The sequence below is a fragment of the Paramacrobiotus metropolitanus genome, unplaced genomic scaffold (assembly GCF_019649055.1).
Source record: "Paramacrobiotus metropolitanus isolate TYO unplaced genomic scaffold, Prichtersi_v1.0 Parri_scaffold0000049, whole genome shotgun sequence".
NCBI lineage: Eukaryota > Metazoa > Tardigrada > Eutardigrada > Parachela > Macrobiotidae > Paramacrobiotus > Paramacrobiotus metropolitanus.
The window spans coordinates 979,617-995,133 of record NW_026570269.1 but is presented as its reverse complement, the minus strand read 5'-3'; the positions used below and the strand labels follow the sequence as shown (position 1 = coordinate 995,133).

Sequence of the window (15,517 nt, the reverse complement as noted above, 5' to 3'; positions counted from 1 at the left end):
GCATGAGAGGGGACTGCTCATTCGGTATCTGAGACTTAAGACGGCACGCGCGATGTGCGGCATCTTTTAAGGGCGCACAGGCACGCGACACGTCACAAGACGTTCTGTTCTGCAAGGACGAACTTAAACCATGACTAAAGTATAACTGTAACAATTATCTCATTGAAAAAATACTAGTTAATAGAGCAGATTTTTCGCTTCACAACGATGTCCTGCTTGTGTTCACACACAAATATGCGCAAGGAAATATTATTTAGCTTATTAGCAGCACACACCGCAACCTGCCGACTACAGAATTTTATAACAGCCGCCGGTATGACTTCTGTTCTGATGAGTTGGTTAGTCCATCTTACCACGGTCTGTCGGCTGTTATTTTGTAAAGGCTGGCATGGGCGATGGTGATGCTGCCCGGAAGCTGGCTAACGTTTACAGGGTGATAACGGCTGGGATGGACGATTATCACATTGCGCTTTTAAGTAATGTGACGCAAGGTCATCGCAAGAGTTGTTAGCAACTGCAAGTAGGCAAAGCATAATTCAAGGAAGAAACGCATAAACACGGGATAAAAAGCGCAAAATTAATGGCGCGGTTAAAGAACTAATTAGCAAGATTCGGAGCAAGCTGTAGCAAGACTAATTTAAGGGAACTGGCCCGGTACGTGGTGCCAAATTTGTGTATAGGCTGCATGAAAACTTTCACTTTCGTGCACCCCCAAACACTTTTTTGCCTTGTTTTATGACATTTCTCCCCAGACGTTTAGTATACATATTGGCGTGAAAACCATTTGTGCGCGCAACATAAAGTTTTCGTACATGATATGCACACGAATTTGGTACCATGTCAGGGTCATCTGACCGTGTACGGTGTAATGTGGTTGGTAAATGTTGGAAAATTAAGATCCTGATCTTTAATAACATAAAAACCAATACAATTGAAAAAAATTGCGATGTTTTAAATTATTGCGTCATAAGTTGTACACTCACTTGTACGACAAGGGAATAAAACAATCATTAGATTCATTACCTTTTGTATGGCATTTTCGTTTACGATCTTGCGGTTGCGATTGACGTTAAATCAACAAAATGAGTGCTACTTAGAATTGTGCACCTTTCAGACAAACCTGATCCATTGGAATTGTGCATAATACCTTTACATCGATGTGGCCAGCATTTTAATTTACTACAAACTAATTGTCCTTCGCGTACGTACGTACGTAGATTTGCACTGAGTTTTACTCATTGCCCAAACCTGCAACGCAGGCGCTGCTTACGATTTTCATAAGAACAGCACCCATTGAAAAATAGCTTAATGACCAGCAAAAGGAAACACTAAAAACTCGAAGTCTTTATGTTACTTCAGCTTTTTTCGCGTGGTGTGCTGCCGTGGTGCGCTTAGTTTTACCAAAGGACTAACTGAAGTGGTGGAGCCGCTTGCGCCTTGTAAAAATATCTTGCCCCGATCTAAAAATCACAAAAGCGAAATGTAAGAGTGAAGCAGTTCCGTTTATAGTGAATATCGTCTGTATGTGGTGTGTACCTAAAACCTTTCCATGCATCTCCGATGGAATGTTGTTTTTCAGCAAGATGCCATGCTGCTATAAGGATTTCTCCGTTTTCATCAGGATAACCTACACATTTTTTCAAGATTAGGGCGTTCTATGAGACGCCTAGTGTTATTCCCAAAATTTCTGTAATAGCGGACTTTTTTGTGCACGCCATGATAATCAATCATCAGTTTTGAACTCAGTTTTAAGTCGACAGTGCACAAAACTGTTTTACACGAATACGCGAAAGCACACTGTACAACTAAGTACAGATCTAAAGCCGCATACTGTACATGTTATACCTACCTAGTTTTGTGTAAGCTTAAGGCTACTGTAGGGCAATTGCTTCGCCATCGCCGGGTGAATTACCACACATTGCCGATCGTCGAAGCATAATTGTAATTAGGGTTTAAGTTGGTTAATCCAAAAACCAAATCTACTGCAAAAATTTAACTTTAAAGTACTTACAATTTCCGGAATAAGCTGTGGTCTGGTTAGACGCGTTGTCCTACGATATAAAAAACTGTGCATATGGGTTTTGCTGAACTTTTTTTACCTCCTCATTTCGTAATTATGGTACCCAAATGACGGCAAATCCGAATGAACCGTCCCTTTGGAGATACCCAACCAGCTTTCCGTTCACCGGATCTGCATATAAAGCGAGCTTAAGCTTGCAGTTAGTTAATTCGAACGTCACAATAATATCTTATCAAAATTCGCACTGCACATTCATTTAATCCACCTCCACGTGTATGCACCCCAGCGTTTTTCGCATTATGATAAAAGGTCATAATAAATTTTACTGTGTATATTCTAATTTACAACCTTCTTTCCTGATGGTGCTGTGTACAGTGGTATGCGTAGTAAATAAATTAATTAATTATTAAATTAATTAGTTAAACTGCTTATGCACGGGCAAACTTTGACTTTGTAAACGTCTTCGCTCTAACCGTAACAAATGTAGGCTAATGCAGTCATTACACTGAACTTCTTTCCGCTGCACACTATTGATGATGCTTTAACAATTTTACTTCGGTTACTACCTGCGGTGGGCCTTTTGTTCTTGTAAAGGCTAACAGTGGAAGCAAATGTTCCAGAAAGTGAAGATTTGGCACCAGGAGTAAAAATTATTTCCGATCCATGTTGGTTGTACCAGTTTCCGGAGATATCTGAACAAGCGGCGTTAGTTGCACGGTTCGATTTTCCGCTCTAAAGATTCCGTATAATTTAACTATCATTAAGATAATTATTTTACTTCACGTACAGTAAATCCCAGACCTGTTAACAATAATGTAGAAAGGTCAGGCTTACGGATAACAAATCTTTGAGGGAATTTGATTCTTGATGTGCCGTAATTGTGGTCAGACTGACAGACAACGCAATAAACAGTAAAAAAAGATCCATTTCCAACAAGTCGAGAATCGGACCCTGTTAATTCTATACCCAATAAAAAAACAATAATGATGTTCTATGCTAGAATTAGAGAAATATCAATATGATTTCGGGGTTTGCGCATTGCAAAAACCATAGTACCCTCAAAACCAGAAGCGCTATTTTATGTGACAAATCTTTTGTATATTTTGTGTGGTAAATTTTGACTGTACAGCTAAATAGTGCGAATACGGAAGATGTTAGATCAGCCGATCATTAGCGCTAGACTGTTTACTGGTGAAAAGCAACCGGTGAAACTGTTTACTGTAGTTCAATGGTCCCCTTTGGTGCTACTACACAGTACACACAATGCAATTTTTATCTTCGCGATCGGTTCATGTTATCGGGATCAAGCTATACGTACTCTGTACACGGATAATAGCATTCAGCAATGGAGGGATTTGTTATACTTCTACTGGTTGGCAATGACTGTGTTTTCGAACGTCGGAAACGTTCTCGGAATAATTTATTCAGTGAGTAATTTGCACCTGTAATTGTTAAATTCATTATTTACCGCACCTTTCACAGTGATTGATATAATTACTATGACTAATAAGACAAAAACAGTAAGCAAAAATTAATGCGCATGGGAATTCTTCTATGATAATGATAATAAAAAATTTCGGAAATTTGCTAGACAATGATCACGTACTCATGACAGTCAAGCAAACCATAATTAGGTTATATAAAAAATTATATCAAACATTATTATTAAGTACTTGCAGTACTTCATACGTTACACAATAGAAAACAATTACTGGTTAGTTTGTAGAAGCTTTATTTATTTAGATATCTATTGCACTAGGGCGATGCAAGTATCGCGATTCAGTGGCGCATGTAGAATATTAGCGCTTTCGTTTCGCATATCTTCAAAGTGCATCATTCAGCACATGTACAGTACAAGGATCATTTAGTACAAGCCAATTATTATTACACTTGTAATAGTTTATTTATTGCTCCGACATCCCTCCGTCACAATTTTTAGTCAGTTTACAGCACAAGTACGAATAAAAATTCCTTCCTCCACCAAAGTGACGACTACGCAGATGACATGCGCAGCATATGCCCATACATCTCTTATGTATACATTCACGTCCGCTCTAAGCAATGGCGTGTTAATGTTGTCGACGGCAGCAACGGTAGGATGAGAAATTACATTACACAGTCAAATGTACAGTGCACACTAATCATTCTTAGTCCAACAGAGTCCCTCGACATTTTATGATGCTTGACAAAAACGAGTTTTTCATAACATTCTTCATAAAATCATCAATAAAAATGTCAGCTGGATGGTGCTGTATATAGATAGCCGTGGCCAACGTATTCCACAAATGCCGCTTATCCGGTCCGCACACGCAGGATTTTATGACCTAACCAATGCCCGTGCGTAATGATCCAGATCATATAAATTATTAACTATCATACGTATCTGTTATAAAGCGTCCAAAATTTCTGTCATGGAATTATGCCGGCTGTTAGTATTTTGCATCGGGTTGTATTGCGGAAATGCCGGTTTATATGTGTACAGCGATCATATTGAAGATTATCACCTGATTCTTACTAATAATACACACAGACCGGAAGAAAGGTTACTCTGCTCTTCTCAGTATGCTGCACTACTACCAGGCAGTGTTTCGCAGCCAGAGTGCATCTTGCAAACAATGTTTTCGGCCAATACTCTCCGGGATTATCATGCCATTACTTGTACGAATCCATCGTACGACGCTTTGCAACAAAGTCTAGCATTTTATTTGCAGCATGACTGCCAAAAAAATATCTCCTTGTATATAAATCAAGTATTTTTCCCATTGCACCGCCATTTACTTTCGCCTATTGCTTCCCGCCTAATTGCTTTAACCATAAAGGATATATCTCCGGAAAACTTGTGCGCATACGAGCAAGATAGTCCGTTTGCCGATTTGGGCAGTTTAGAAATTCTGGATGTATCATTCTTGCGTAATGGTTATGACAGTGTATTAATGCCAATGGATGCTGGTTGTTTTTATGGCTTACATTATCTACGGGCATTGCAGTTCGAGCACTTACCAGTTACGGCCGTGTTTGACCCCAATCTGTTCTTTTCTCTTACCAACTTGGAATGCTTTGGGATTTTTCAGTCGGCACTCAACTGTTCGTGCGATGCCGGCGGATTTCGGATGTTGAGCGAGTGGTTGCGCAACGGCCACCGGAGAGTATGGGCCGGAGAGGGGATAAACTACATAGATCAAATGTCCGGAACGGTTTACTTTTGTCGAGTCGATGCGATCTGCCATTTGAATGTTCTCGGATCGGCAGTGCAGAAAAATTTGGACGAAAGATTGTTAATGGACTTGTGTCCCTATGTGCCACCGAGCACAACCACCGACAGCACAACGACAACCGTGACCTTTGCACAGACATCCAAACAGCTGACTGTAAACAGTAGAGTGCCACTTTCGTCGGCTGTGCCGGTTGATTCGGCGGGTCAGGAAAACATGACCAGCCCAGTGAAACAGCGGGTGCAACTACCAGAACCAACCGTTTCTTCAACCGACCGTGGAAGCTCCAGTTTTGCCTCCAGAATAAACAAAGCGGTCAGCAGGTTGAGCATTTATTTATTTCTGATCACGATGATCTTGGTTTAATTAAAAATCTTAATGTTCGGAAAGCTCAGCCGCACTCAATCGTGTTATACCTCGTATCTACTTGTTTCACGCTGTAGCTGGATCCTTTACATTTATTGGTATTTCCACATGCCACAGCCGTAATCGGTTTTGTTACTTTTGTACATGTGCTATAATACCTGCAAACTGTTTATAAAAAAATTAATAGCTAGTCCGGAAATAACATTCGCGGAATGAATGACACCAGCCGTATTGCTGTGATTATTTCAAGGACAGTATAAAGTTGAATAATTTAGTAAGTTCGGTATAGATATATACACCAATCCAAATTTTATAGTCAGTATTAAAAGCATAATATTATATTGTAGTACGTAAAAAAATACTAACCATATGAAACCCAGTTAGATGTGCAACTGGGAACTGGATCTATGCGGCTAGCAATTTAAGATGATCTGAAGTTCTGAACGTTATTAATTTCAAATCGACTCGAGACAAACGTGTTAATATCATCAATATTTTAAGTCTGCGTAAAACAGATGTGCGGGAAAAATTAATTCGGTTTTTTAGATACTTAACGATGTTGCCCGCATTTTAAACCATTATTTGATTACTAGCCCGCATTTCAGACGATCCCATTATATTAGCCTACATTCAAAAATACAAATTTGCCGGCACAGGCTTTAAACAAAAAGTATACTTCAGCATTCAGCAAACTCGTCGCATATTACTGTTCATTAACCATATAGCAAATTTACAAAATGTAACAAATTTCTGTACGTAGCAATTCAAAAAAATGAATTTTGCAAGTGCAAAAGCGGAGCAGTAGTCGCGAGTCGTTGGTTTCCATGCAGCCCACGCGCTACTGACAATGAGTAGGATGTATACCAATGCAACCTGCGAGTAATAATATTATCTGAAATGCCGGCTTATAAATTTAAGTTGTTCAATATGGCTGCAAAATCGGAGTCGCTGAGGCCTTCTGCCATATGCTGCTTGCAGTGAAAGAAGAGCATGGAGGGTGATGTTACGAAGGGTTAAAAAATTAAATCCCAACGGAAAACTTGGAGGAAGTGCGATGTCTGGAGGAACTTGTGAATCACTAGTCTACCATTTCCGCAATACCTGCGCGTACGCCAAGCAATGTTTCAAAAAATGTATTAAAGGAGTAGAAATATATTTCTATTCCTTTAATACATTTTTTGAAACATTGCTTGGCGTACGTACGTACAATTTTTTGTAATTAGTTTACAATTTACAATGAATTTAATTATTAGAGGACCTTCGCTGTGCTCAGGTCGATAATAATTAATCGTCTTTCGCTTGCATGCAACATTATTGTGTTGTATATATAATTGTAAATTAAATACAATATATATTGTACAGACTGTTAAGTGTACGTTAGTACTAGTACTGCTACTGCCCAGAGGTGTATGTACATGTAGTTACAGTGGAACCTCCCGACCCTGAACACCCTCGGTACGCAGTTTCTTGTTCAGGGTTCAGAGGTGTTCATGGTTCGGAGGTACTGCCCCGGGGCAGAGACTTTCTTAGGGGGCCCCTGAATTCGTATAATATATATGTAGCTAGCTAATAAGCTTAATGTATGATTTGTGTCGTGTTGGGGAAGATAAAAGCTTAAGACGTCAATTACAATTCAAAAAAATTAAAATTTAATATTCGTCGGCCGAAAAATTAGCGAGAATAGATTTTTTTTATCAGAATGAGCAGCGGTAAACTTGTCTGGGGCGTACTTGCCTTGATGTTCATTTAAAAGCTAAAAATTTGTTCACGAAATAAAAATACCGAACGGCAGACGAATGGTTACCGATGATCTAAGTGAACACCTTGAACACTTGATCTTCCCGGATGTTTTGCTTAACTGCTCTGTTCATGTCTGGAGGTCTAATTTACTATGTAAGCATACTGCGGTACATAGCCGAGTGTTCAGGGTTCAGAGGTCCCCCCTAATGCTATACATTACGAGAAGCGCCGGTACGAAAAAAGTTGTTCAAGATTCAGAGGTGTTCAGCGTTCGGGGTTGTTCAAAGTAGGAGGTTCCACTGTACTTACTACTCACGTCTGTAGTTCTATCACATGTACGCAATAATAATATTATGCAATGTAATATATTTGTATTTTTTATCCACACAATTATATCTGCCCCGATCCCAAGCGAATCTGCCCCGATCCCAAGGCATGATTTCGTAGGCTCGCCTAGCGAGCACAAACGGATACAGATTTCGAGCACTCAGCGGATCGCTTGGCGAATACGCAAAACTGTTTGATTCAAAATGGCTATAACTTTATTCTGCCATCATGCAAGACAACTTCTTTGGTATCAAAAATCTTCCCACAATTTTCCTCATCTTTTGACGCATTGGTTCGCAGACTTCATCCAGAACTAGATCCTGTTTTAACGGGATCTGGTTCTGGATGAAATCTTTTGTTATAACAGGATCTGATTCATGAAATCTGTCAACCAAAGCGTCAAAAGACGAAGAAACATTTGGGAAGATTTTTGATACCTGAGAAGTTGTCGTGTATGACGGCAGAATAAAGTTATAGCCATTTTGAATCAAACAGTTTTGTGTATTCGCCAAGCGATCCGCTGGGTGCTCGAAATCTGTATCCGCTTGTGCTCGCTAGGCGCGCGTACGAAATCAAGCCTTGGGATCGGGTGCCGGAGCATTCAAAAAGGTCAGCAGCCCATACAGCACGGCACGGTGTGCAATCATAACCGTCGGAATTCGGATTTTTCTGCTTTTAAAATGGACGATATGACAAGATGAGGCTGATGGCTCGTGGTGTCTTCGGGATCACTCCCGGTGATTCAGTTGTAGTCTCCACAGCCGTAAGGTCAACTGCCTGCTCAGGTCGGCGCTTAATCGGTTCGACGGTGCAGTTCCAAAAGCGACTCACACGCGATACCTTCAGCTGGTCTATGGTTTAGCGCATGGAGAAATGACACAACTTCCGATATTTTAGGTCCAGCGGCAGAAAGTCAACAGAATATTCCAAAAAATCGACGTAACCCTAAAATTTCAATCATTTAGGTATTGGACAATAGAAGGTTTAGCCGGAAAAGCTGCGGTCGTAGCAGTCAGCTGTGGCAGAAACAATCGCCATAGAAGTGTTGTGCCTACGATTAAATTAATGTTCCAGGCTCACTTCCAGCCATACTCATAGCCATATATTGCATTGGTGATAGTATGGTTAAAACTGCCAAACTTGACTGTTATACATTGTATGAGGTGACTGCTGTAAATTTTAGTTGTAGTTATAGAGGCTGCGTATAATACTCGTAATCCTATGGTTCTTTGAAATAATTCGAAATTAATAATATGTATATTATTTTAATCGTTTTACCAAATTATACGGCCGAGTTGGCACGTTCCTGGGAATAAGCTCGTCGTCATCATTTCGGACAGTAGATTTTCCTAACACAATAACAATACACTTGTGACTGAATTTATTTACTTGAACGTACCGTAATTACGAGTCTTTAAACCATCAGTAAAATTTATGGAAACCATACAGTAGTAATAAGTACGTAAATCAGATTTTAAACGTAAAAATACCAAAAATTATGCAATAAAACCAGCAAACCCCCTCTTACCCATGCAATTCCAGTTTCGTCAACATTTTTGCAGAGGACGAGATGTAAGTCCAGTGTCCTTCGTTTTTTCCCACACTGATGGTCTTTGTTGCTCGATACCATAACGAGCGAAAATTCTTTCTCGTTACCACAACCAGCAAGTCCTTGTTCGTTGGAAGCTCTACAGTGTGCTTTCGGAACTGATGCCGCCACTGCAATGTCGTCCAGGCAGCCGCCGGTAACACCTGCTCCCACTTTCTGACATCCAAAGTCCATTTTTTGCCGGCCTTGATCTTCGCCCCACATACGTCAGAGCCCATCGCAAGAACTTTAGGAGGATACTAACACCATGGCCGAGGCGGGCTGTCCTGCCACAGCGCCTGCACTGTCTCGCCGACATTTGCCCGGAAGCGACCCTTTCTGAATACTGAATCGACACATGTGCCAAAGGGAACACTTTCTGAGCGGCAGTGAAGGCAACCAAAATTAACCACAAAGCCGTTTTCGGGATCCACATAGATGACTACGCCGCGGCGTATACGTCGATTTAAGAACAAGGTCTGCTAGTTTGACATCAATTGCGCCATAATACCAAAGGTCACTACTCTGTTTAAGCATTTTTCACTATCGCTGTTTGAGGACCTAGAAGCAGTTTAACTAAGGTCACCTCCAACTCTTCAGGTATGCTGTTGCCGATGAAATTTAAGGCTCTGAAGGCCAGTAAACTGCCTAAATACCTTGCAAGTTTTGATTTAAATCAAATGGATTTAAATCAAGTTTTGGTTTTGATTTAATTTTTTGATTTGATTGGTCGCCAAATTTGGCGACCAATATGGCTTGTTCACATCCTTATTTTTACATACTGCCATAACGCGGCACCAAAGTTTTCCAACAAGTTGGATAATAACTTAAATGGATCCGGCATTTAAAACAAATACGAGGGTACTGGAATTATTTTTTTTTGTTGGCATGAAAAATAATGAAAGGTGTTTTTCATAAACTGCTGTAGTCATTATTACGATAGCTAGTTTTCAGCAGTTGTGTAAAGTCATACGCCATTCACTGCCCATCTTTGTGCAAGTCGTATCTACAGGACAACTCGTGCACTTGGCAAATAACTACAGTATGGATGCATAATAATATTTCACAAAACATTGAATTCCACTATGTATGTCAACAAGCATAAATTCGAACAAGCTTATCAAGTGGCCTGCACAAAGCCCTAAATCTGTCACGATGAGCCGATACCTTTTCGATTTTGATACCGCGTACGTAATATACAGAGTAGAACGTGAAACATGATATCGGAAAGGTCAACCATGGAAAATTTGATTTCAGATAATACTTTACCTTTCGCTATGCATATCGGTTTATCAATATGTTTTGCAATTACCATGGAGCAGCCGAAATTATTACTTCCTAATACGAGCATAACGAGATCGATGCCAATTTAAAAAACAATTTAAAAACCCCTATAAAAAATAATACCATTGCGCGAGTATTAAGGTCACATTCACTTCACTGGTGCTTGACTGGTTTATTACAAAATTTGCTAATTAAATGTCCATACCATCTTTCAAATTTGCAAACAAAATTAACGCGTTATATGGTTTGCAATACAGATATGTAGTACTAGTTATAAGTCATACTCCAAAACGGATTAACAGTATAAAGTAAAACCTGGCACCAGTTGTTACGCGCTGCTTTGTTGCTAACTGCAGGCAAGCCGTGAAGCATTCAGTCTACTAAATGTAAACTCACTCCTTGAATACTTTTGTTATAAGTGATTCTGCATCCAAACGTAATTAATTACAAATACTAAAATACAGTACGAGTTCATTTTGCACTGTGGCAAAGCGCTACAAACTGTCGAACTCCAAGATCTGATTAACTGTTTTGACAAATTAAATATTTTTCTGGCAGTTCCGTTGTACAGAGGACTACAGAGCGAACGAACAATCAATTCGCTGCATCTTCCTGTGCAGAGTGAAGCGGTGAATAATAGTTTTCTCAATGGTTACACTCAAATTGCGTGCACACTCGTATTCAAAAGAAGGAAGTTTTATTCATTTTATGCTTAAAGCCTTAATGCTAGCTGCAGCCTGCAGGTAATGTTTAAAAAAATTACCTTTTCACATTTTTAACATCATAACAGTTACCTGGTAAGTGGTAAAATTTTTTTGAGGTACTGTAATTACACGGTACATGCAAGCCTCTACAGATTCGTACAGAGTACGCCACTGTTTTAGCAAGTAAGTCGTGTTGTTACAGAATACAGTATGTATCACTTATTTAACTCGAATTATATCAGGTTCGGCTCCGGTTGGCGCATGTTCAGGTACCTGGATTATTTATCTAACGGTACTTATCTAAGCTTTTGAGATTATAATTCCCAACCGCAAACAATAAAGTTTAAATTTCGCACAACTAGCAGGTCATGCATTCAACGGATGGAGGCTGCTTTCGCAAAAATTAATCTAACGATTCCAGTACACATTTGTACCGTAGCTCAACACTGTTGATCGTTACCAATAATACTAGAGTTCGCAGTTGCTTTTAACAATGTGTTGGCTCTAACGTACACACAAGGTTTAGTCTTAACCATGGATTCGTCTTGTAAATTTCGTATTTTAGTGTTTATTCTTACGGTTTCAGTAATCATGATCTCGCGTTTTCGTATGGTGACTTCAGTACCGGTTGACCCGTGTACGAATACGAACCAAGAAGGAACGTATTTGGCGGAAATGTTAAGCGACGCTTGTATTTTATTCGATCAAATAAGGGAAGTGGACAACGCTCCGTACCATAGTATATTTTGCAACAACCTGTCCTACGATGACCTGAAGAATTCCTTCAGATTGTACAAAGATCGCCCATGTAAATTGCCGGTCAAACTGTACATTCCGCGGTTGAATTTCCTCATCGACCAGTACTTGTTTGAAGATGTGGCGGAATACATCCATACGCTGATCATTAAACACTGGAACCCGTTTCCGGAAGCTAACGGGACCAGACCGGCAAAACTGGATCTGGGAAGTCCGTTTATAAACATGAACAACCTCAAGTTACTGGACATAGCCTTTGACTACTTGGCCAGTTTCCCAAAAATCCCTAAGGAATTTTTAGACGGCTTAAATGGATTGGAAGCTGTTTTGTTTGAACACTTTCCCTCGGGCACAGTGCTCGAGCAGGGATTATTCGACCACGTCATGCGCACGGAGTCACTGCAATGTGTCGGGCTGCTCGGTTCCACCATTCCCTGTTCGTGCGATAACAATGATCCCGGTCACTGGCTACACACATGGCTACATCATCATCAAGAGTTATGGGGCTCTGCTGGGCGTGGCTTTGTTTCGTACTCCGATCGCACAACGTCCAACGGTGACTTTTTTCTTTGTGAAGTCAAGATCAAGTGTAAGGTCACCGATCTAACGGATTCGGACAACCCGACAAAAATAATTCCTTTTCATGATTTTCGCTGGAAGGAACGCTGCACCAAAACCACCACGGAAAGCATTACCCCTGAGATCCTGGAACTGACACACCTTCCGGTTCAGGAGCACGACTATCACATTCAGAACGAGAATGGCGAGATTGTCGTTATCGCACAGGCGGTTAGGTCAGCAGCGGTTCAAATGTTCGTTCCAACGGTTATGACCTTTATTGTTTATGGCATACACCATTTCCTTTAATTGATCGGTGGAGAATGTTGTCCAATTAGCAGCGGAATGTACAGCAATGATAAGGCGCTCTGAGAATGTGCATTACCTAGTCCTGAATGCGTCACGATCCATTGTGGAAGGATGCCGTATTCATTATGATCTCATGGTACAGCTGGACACTGTCCAGATTTATATTGGTGAATGAGGATAGTATTTTGGTAATATGGATTTTATTCCGTTTGTTCCGATATTTTGACTCTCATATTCCGAAGCAATAAAGTATTTCAATGTTTTGATTATGGTATACGTATTAATTATTCGTTTTTACTGCGTTCGAACAACAATAGTTTGTTTGAATACTGCACCGTTCTCTTCAATATATAGATATTTGTGGTACGTAAATGCAGAATATAAATAGTGCTTACAACTCCAAATACAAGACATTCATACACAAACCGTTTTTTTCAAGTAAAATCGTTCATTAGCTTTCAGATCAGAAATTAATTACAGCAAAGTTGGAGCATTATAACTACGTAGTTATATTGCCCTAACTTTGCTGTAATTAATTTTAATGCTGTATTAAATTGCAAACAGTCTCAGTATTATTTTGCACTGGCTGTAATCTTGACCCCGGAAGCTGTCGCGGACAAAGTGACCTTTGACAGCTTTTAGCTGTTTTCTGCATACATTATAGATTTTGAATAAGTTTGGTTGCACATATTGATTTACTCAACAGTCCAAAATCCACCAGCAACTCTTTGAAAATATTGTTATCAGCGAAAATTTATGAGCTTACGCAGTATTAGCGGATACTGATAGTCCCTAAGCGATACGTGTCACGAATCACGATGTACATACACAGTATCTACGTTTTCAATGCTGAGAACATACGAGCGCCTTAAATCAGACGAAATAATAAAACCGTATAGGCATGTCATACTAGGACCTACAATTGTTAGGTAGATAAGACTACGTTAAGCGCTACAAGAAAACATGCAAGGAAAAAAGGACTAAAACCTCTTCGTGTATGTAGTAGTCGCGGTTATTATTGTTTTAAAATTACGAGAAACATGCGCTTACAGTACTTTGAAATGTCTGCCAAATTTTTAATTGCTAAGTTCACTTGAGGCTTTCTCTCAACACTTCACGTACTAAGTTATAGTTTCCTTATAGCAAGCACAACAGTTACAAGTTCTTACGAGTAGCCTAAAATTTTGGTACGTATGCAAGTGTAACTTTTAAAGCAGAGTAAACGCCAAGGGACTAACGAAATGAAAGCTGCAAATTACAAGTGCCTTGCACCTTTTGTATTATAAATAAACATAGTACAACAACGACTGTGAGCGCTGCGGTATTTTCCACAACAGTCAGTAATTTGTTTAACACCTATGTGAGCCATCAACGATGCTTTAACGTGGTAGAACCAGATGTATTCACCAAATTTGCTCAATTCACCTGCCGGGGAGGCAGATTCCGCAGTTTTGTATGCAATACACCGATATGCCGACGACTTTCTCGAGTTCCTGGGTTAGTGAACATTGTGCTACAAACAGACAAAATTTACGTCACAAGGCATTAATTACAATGGAAAATATGTAAAATGTTATGAATTATATAGATATATAGTTTCGGCTTAGCGAATGAAAGCATAGGAACTAAATATCTTTGCCGTTGAATTATTTTGACGAGAAACGCACTAGAGCGTACTGCTAGGCGGAGCACTACGTAATGATCATCAGTTTGATTTGGATTAATGGTAAAGCGATACGTAAACCCAGGGTAAATCATAAAAATTATTTTTGGAGCAAATATGGGCCTTCTCTGTATGAAAAATGTAAAACGTTTACAGTAGCTATGCAGTGCAGTGCCGGATACTGACCACAGATGGAAGTTTGGCAGTTGGAAGGCACACCGCTACCACCAACCATCGGATCGACGCGAGAGGCAGCATTTCCGGTGCCTGCACTGGTACTACCTGATGGATTAGCACCGATAGAAGGGACTGGATTTGCAACTAAAACCCAAACGATTATAATTATACGGTTTCCAACATTGTAGGGTATATTGTCTGGTCCAGTACGTGGGAATCAAATGTACCGGTAGCACAATAAGCCCTTGCATGAACAGTACGTACTCATATCTACGAGTTGCGTTTAGGTACCTATCAGCGTAACTTACAGAACTCAAGATTGATTAAGTAAAGAAAGTGTAACATACAGAAAGCTTTAAAAACTTTCCCAACATAAAAATTAATATTTTCAAATATTTCTTACCCAGTACAGGAGTCGCACTGTTTGCGGGCAGTGGCACCGCATTAACCATCGTAGATTTTGTCATAGTCAGAATTACCATTGAGGGAACGATAAAATTCTTTACGATAGAAGTACTCATTCTAACGATTGGTTTTCAATAAGGAAGAAGTACTCACCACTCATATAAAAAGCGCAAAATAAAAGAGCTACGTTGCCTCTCAAAGTGAAATTTAATATTAGCGGAGCAGCTTTTGCTGTAAAAAAAACTTGATTCTACAGATTTTGTACGGGAACGTCATGTCAACGTGACGGACATCAAACCGCAGCAGTACCTTCGAATTCACTATCAGCATCATGACAAATTATAACTATGTCAAACATGTGGCACTCGTTTTCTTTGTTTACACAGACACTGGCGCCAGTGTCAAAAA

At 39.9% G+C, this 15,517-nt stretch overlaps 3 protein-coding genes and 1 long non-coding RNA gene across 4 annotated transcripts; 1 reads left to right on the top strand and 3 right to left on the bottom strand.

Annotated features, from left to right (window-relative positions):
- Nucleotides 1-1,152: 1,152 nt before the first annotated feature.
- Nucleotides 1,153-3,243, bottom strand: LOC129591938 (streptavidin-like). Its single transcript, XM_055487829.1, has 6 exons — nucleotides 2,855-3,243; nucleotides 2,587-2,752; nucleotides 2,124-2,191; nucleotides 2,012-2,051; nucleotides 1,537-1,627; nucleotides 1,153-1,460 (listed from the first exon to the last, which is right to left on the bottom strand). The coding sequence occupies exons 1-6, from the start codon at nucleotides 2,945-2,947 to the stop codon at nucleotides 1,409-1,411; spliced, it is 510 nt and encodes a 169-aa protein (XP_055343804.1). The 5' UTR covers nucleotides 2,948-3,243; the 3' UTR covers nucleotides 1,153-1,408.
- Nucleotides 3,244-8,263: 5,020 nt separating this feature from the next.
- Nucleotides 8,264-9,735, bottom strand: LOC129592052 (uncharacterized). Its single transcript, XM_055487991.1, has 3 exons — nucleotides 9,194-9,735; nucleotides 8,944-9,014; nucleotides 8,264-8,610 (listed from the first exon to the last, which is right to left on the bottom strand). The coding sequence occupies exons 1-3, from the start codon at nucleotides 9,476-9,478 to the stop codon at nucleotides 8,559-8,561; spliced, it is 408 nt and encodes a 135-aa protein (XP_055343966.1). The 5' UTR covers nucleotides 9,479-9,735; the 3' UTR covers nucleotides 8,264-8,558.
- A 1,888-nt stretch (nucleotides 9,736-11,623) lies between these two features.
- LOC129591996 (uncharacterized) lies at nucleotides 11,624-13,125 on the top strand. The gene has a single exon (XM_055487924.1). The coding sequence runs from the start codon at nucleotides 11,776-11,778 to the stop codon at nucleotides 12,862-12,864; it is 1,089 nt and encodes a 362-aa protein (XP_055343899.1). The 5' UTR covers nucleotides 11,624-11,775; the 3' UTR covers nucleotides 12,865-13,125.
- Nucleotides 13,126-13,952: 827 nt separating this feature from the next.
- On the bottom strand, nucleotides 13,953-15,455 carry LOC129592048 (uncharacterized). The gene is made up of 3 exons (XR_008690918.1): nucleotides 15,108-15,455; nucleotides 14,714-14,848; nucleotides 13,953-14,377 (listed from the first exon to the last, which is right to left on the bottom strand). It is a non-coding gene; the product is annotated as an uncharacterized LOC129592048 (long non-coding RNA).
- Nucleotides 15,456-15,517: the final 62 nt, after the last annotated feature.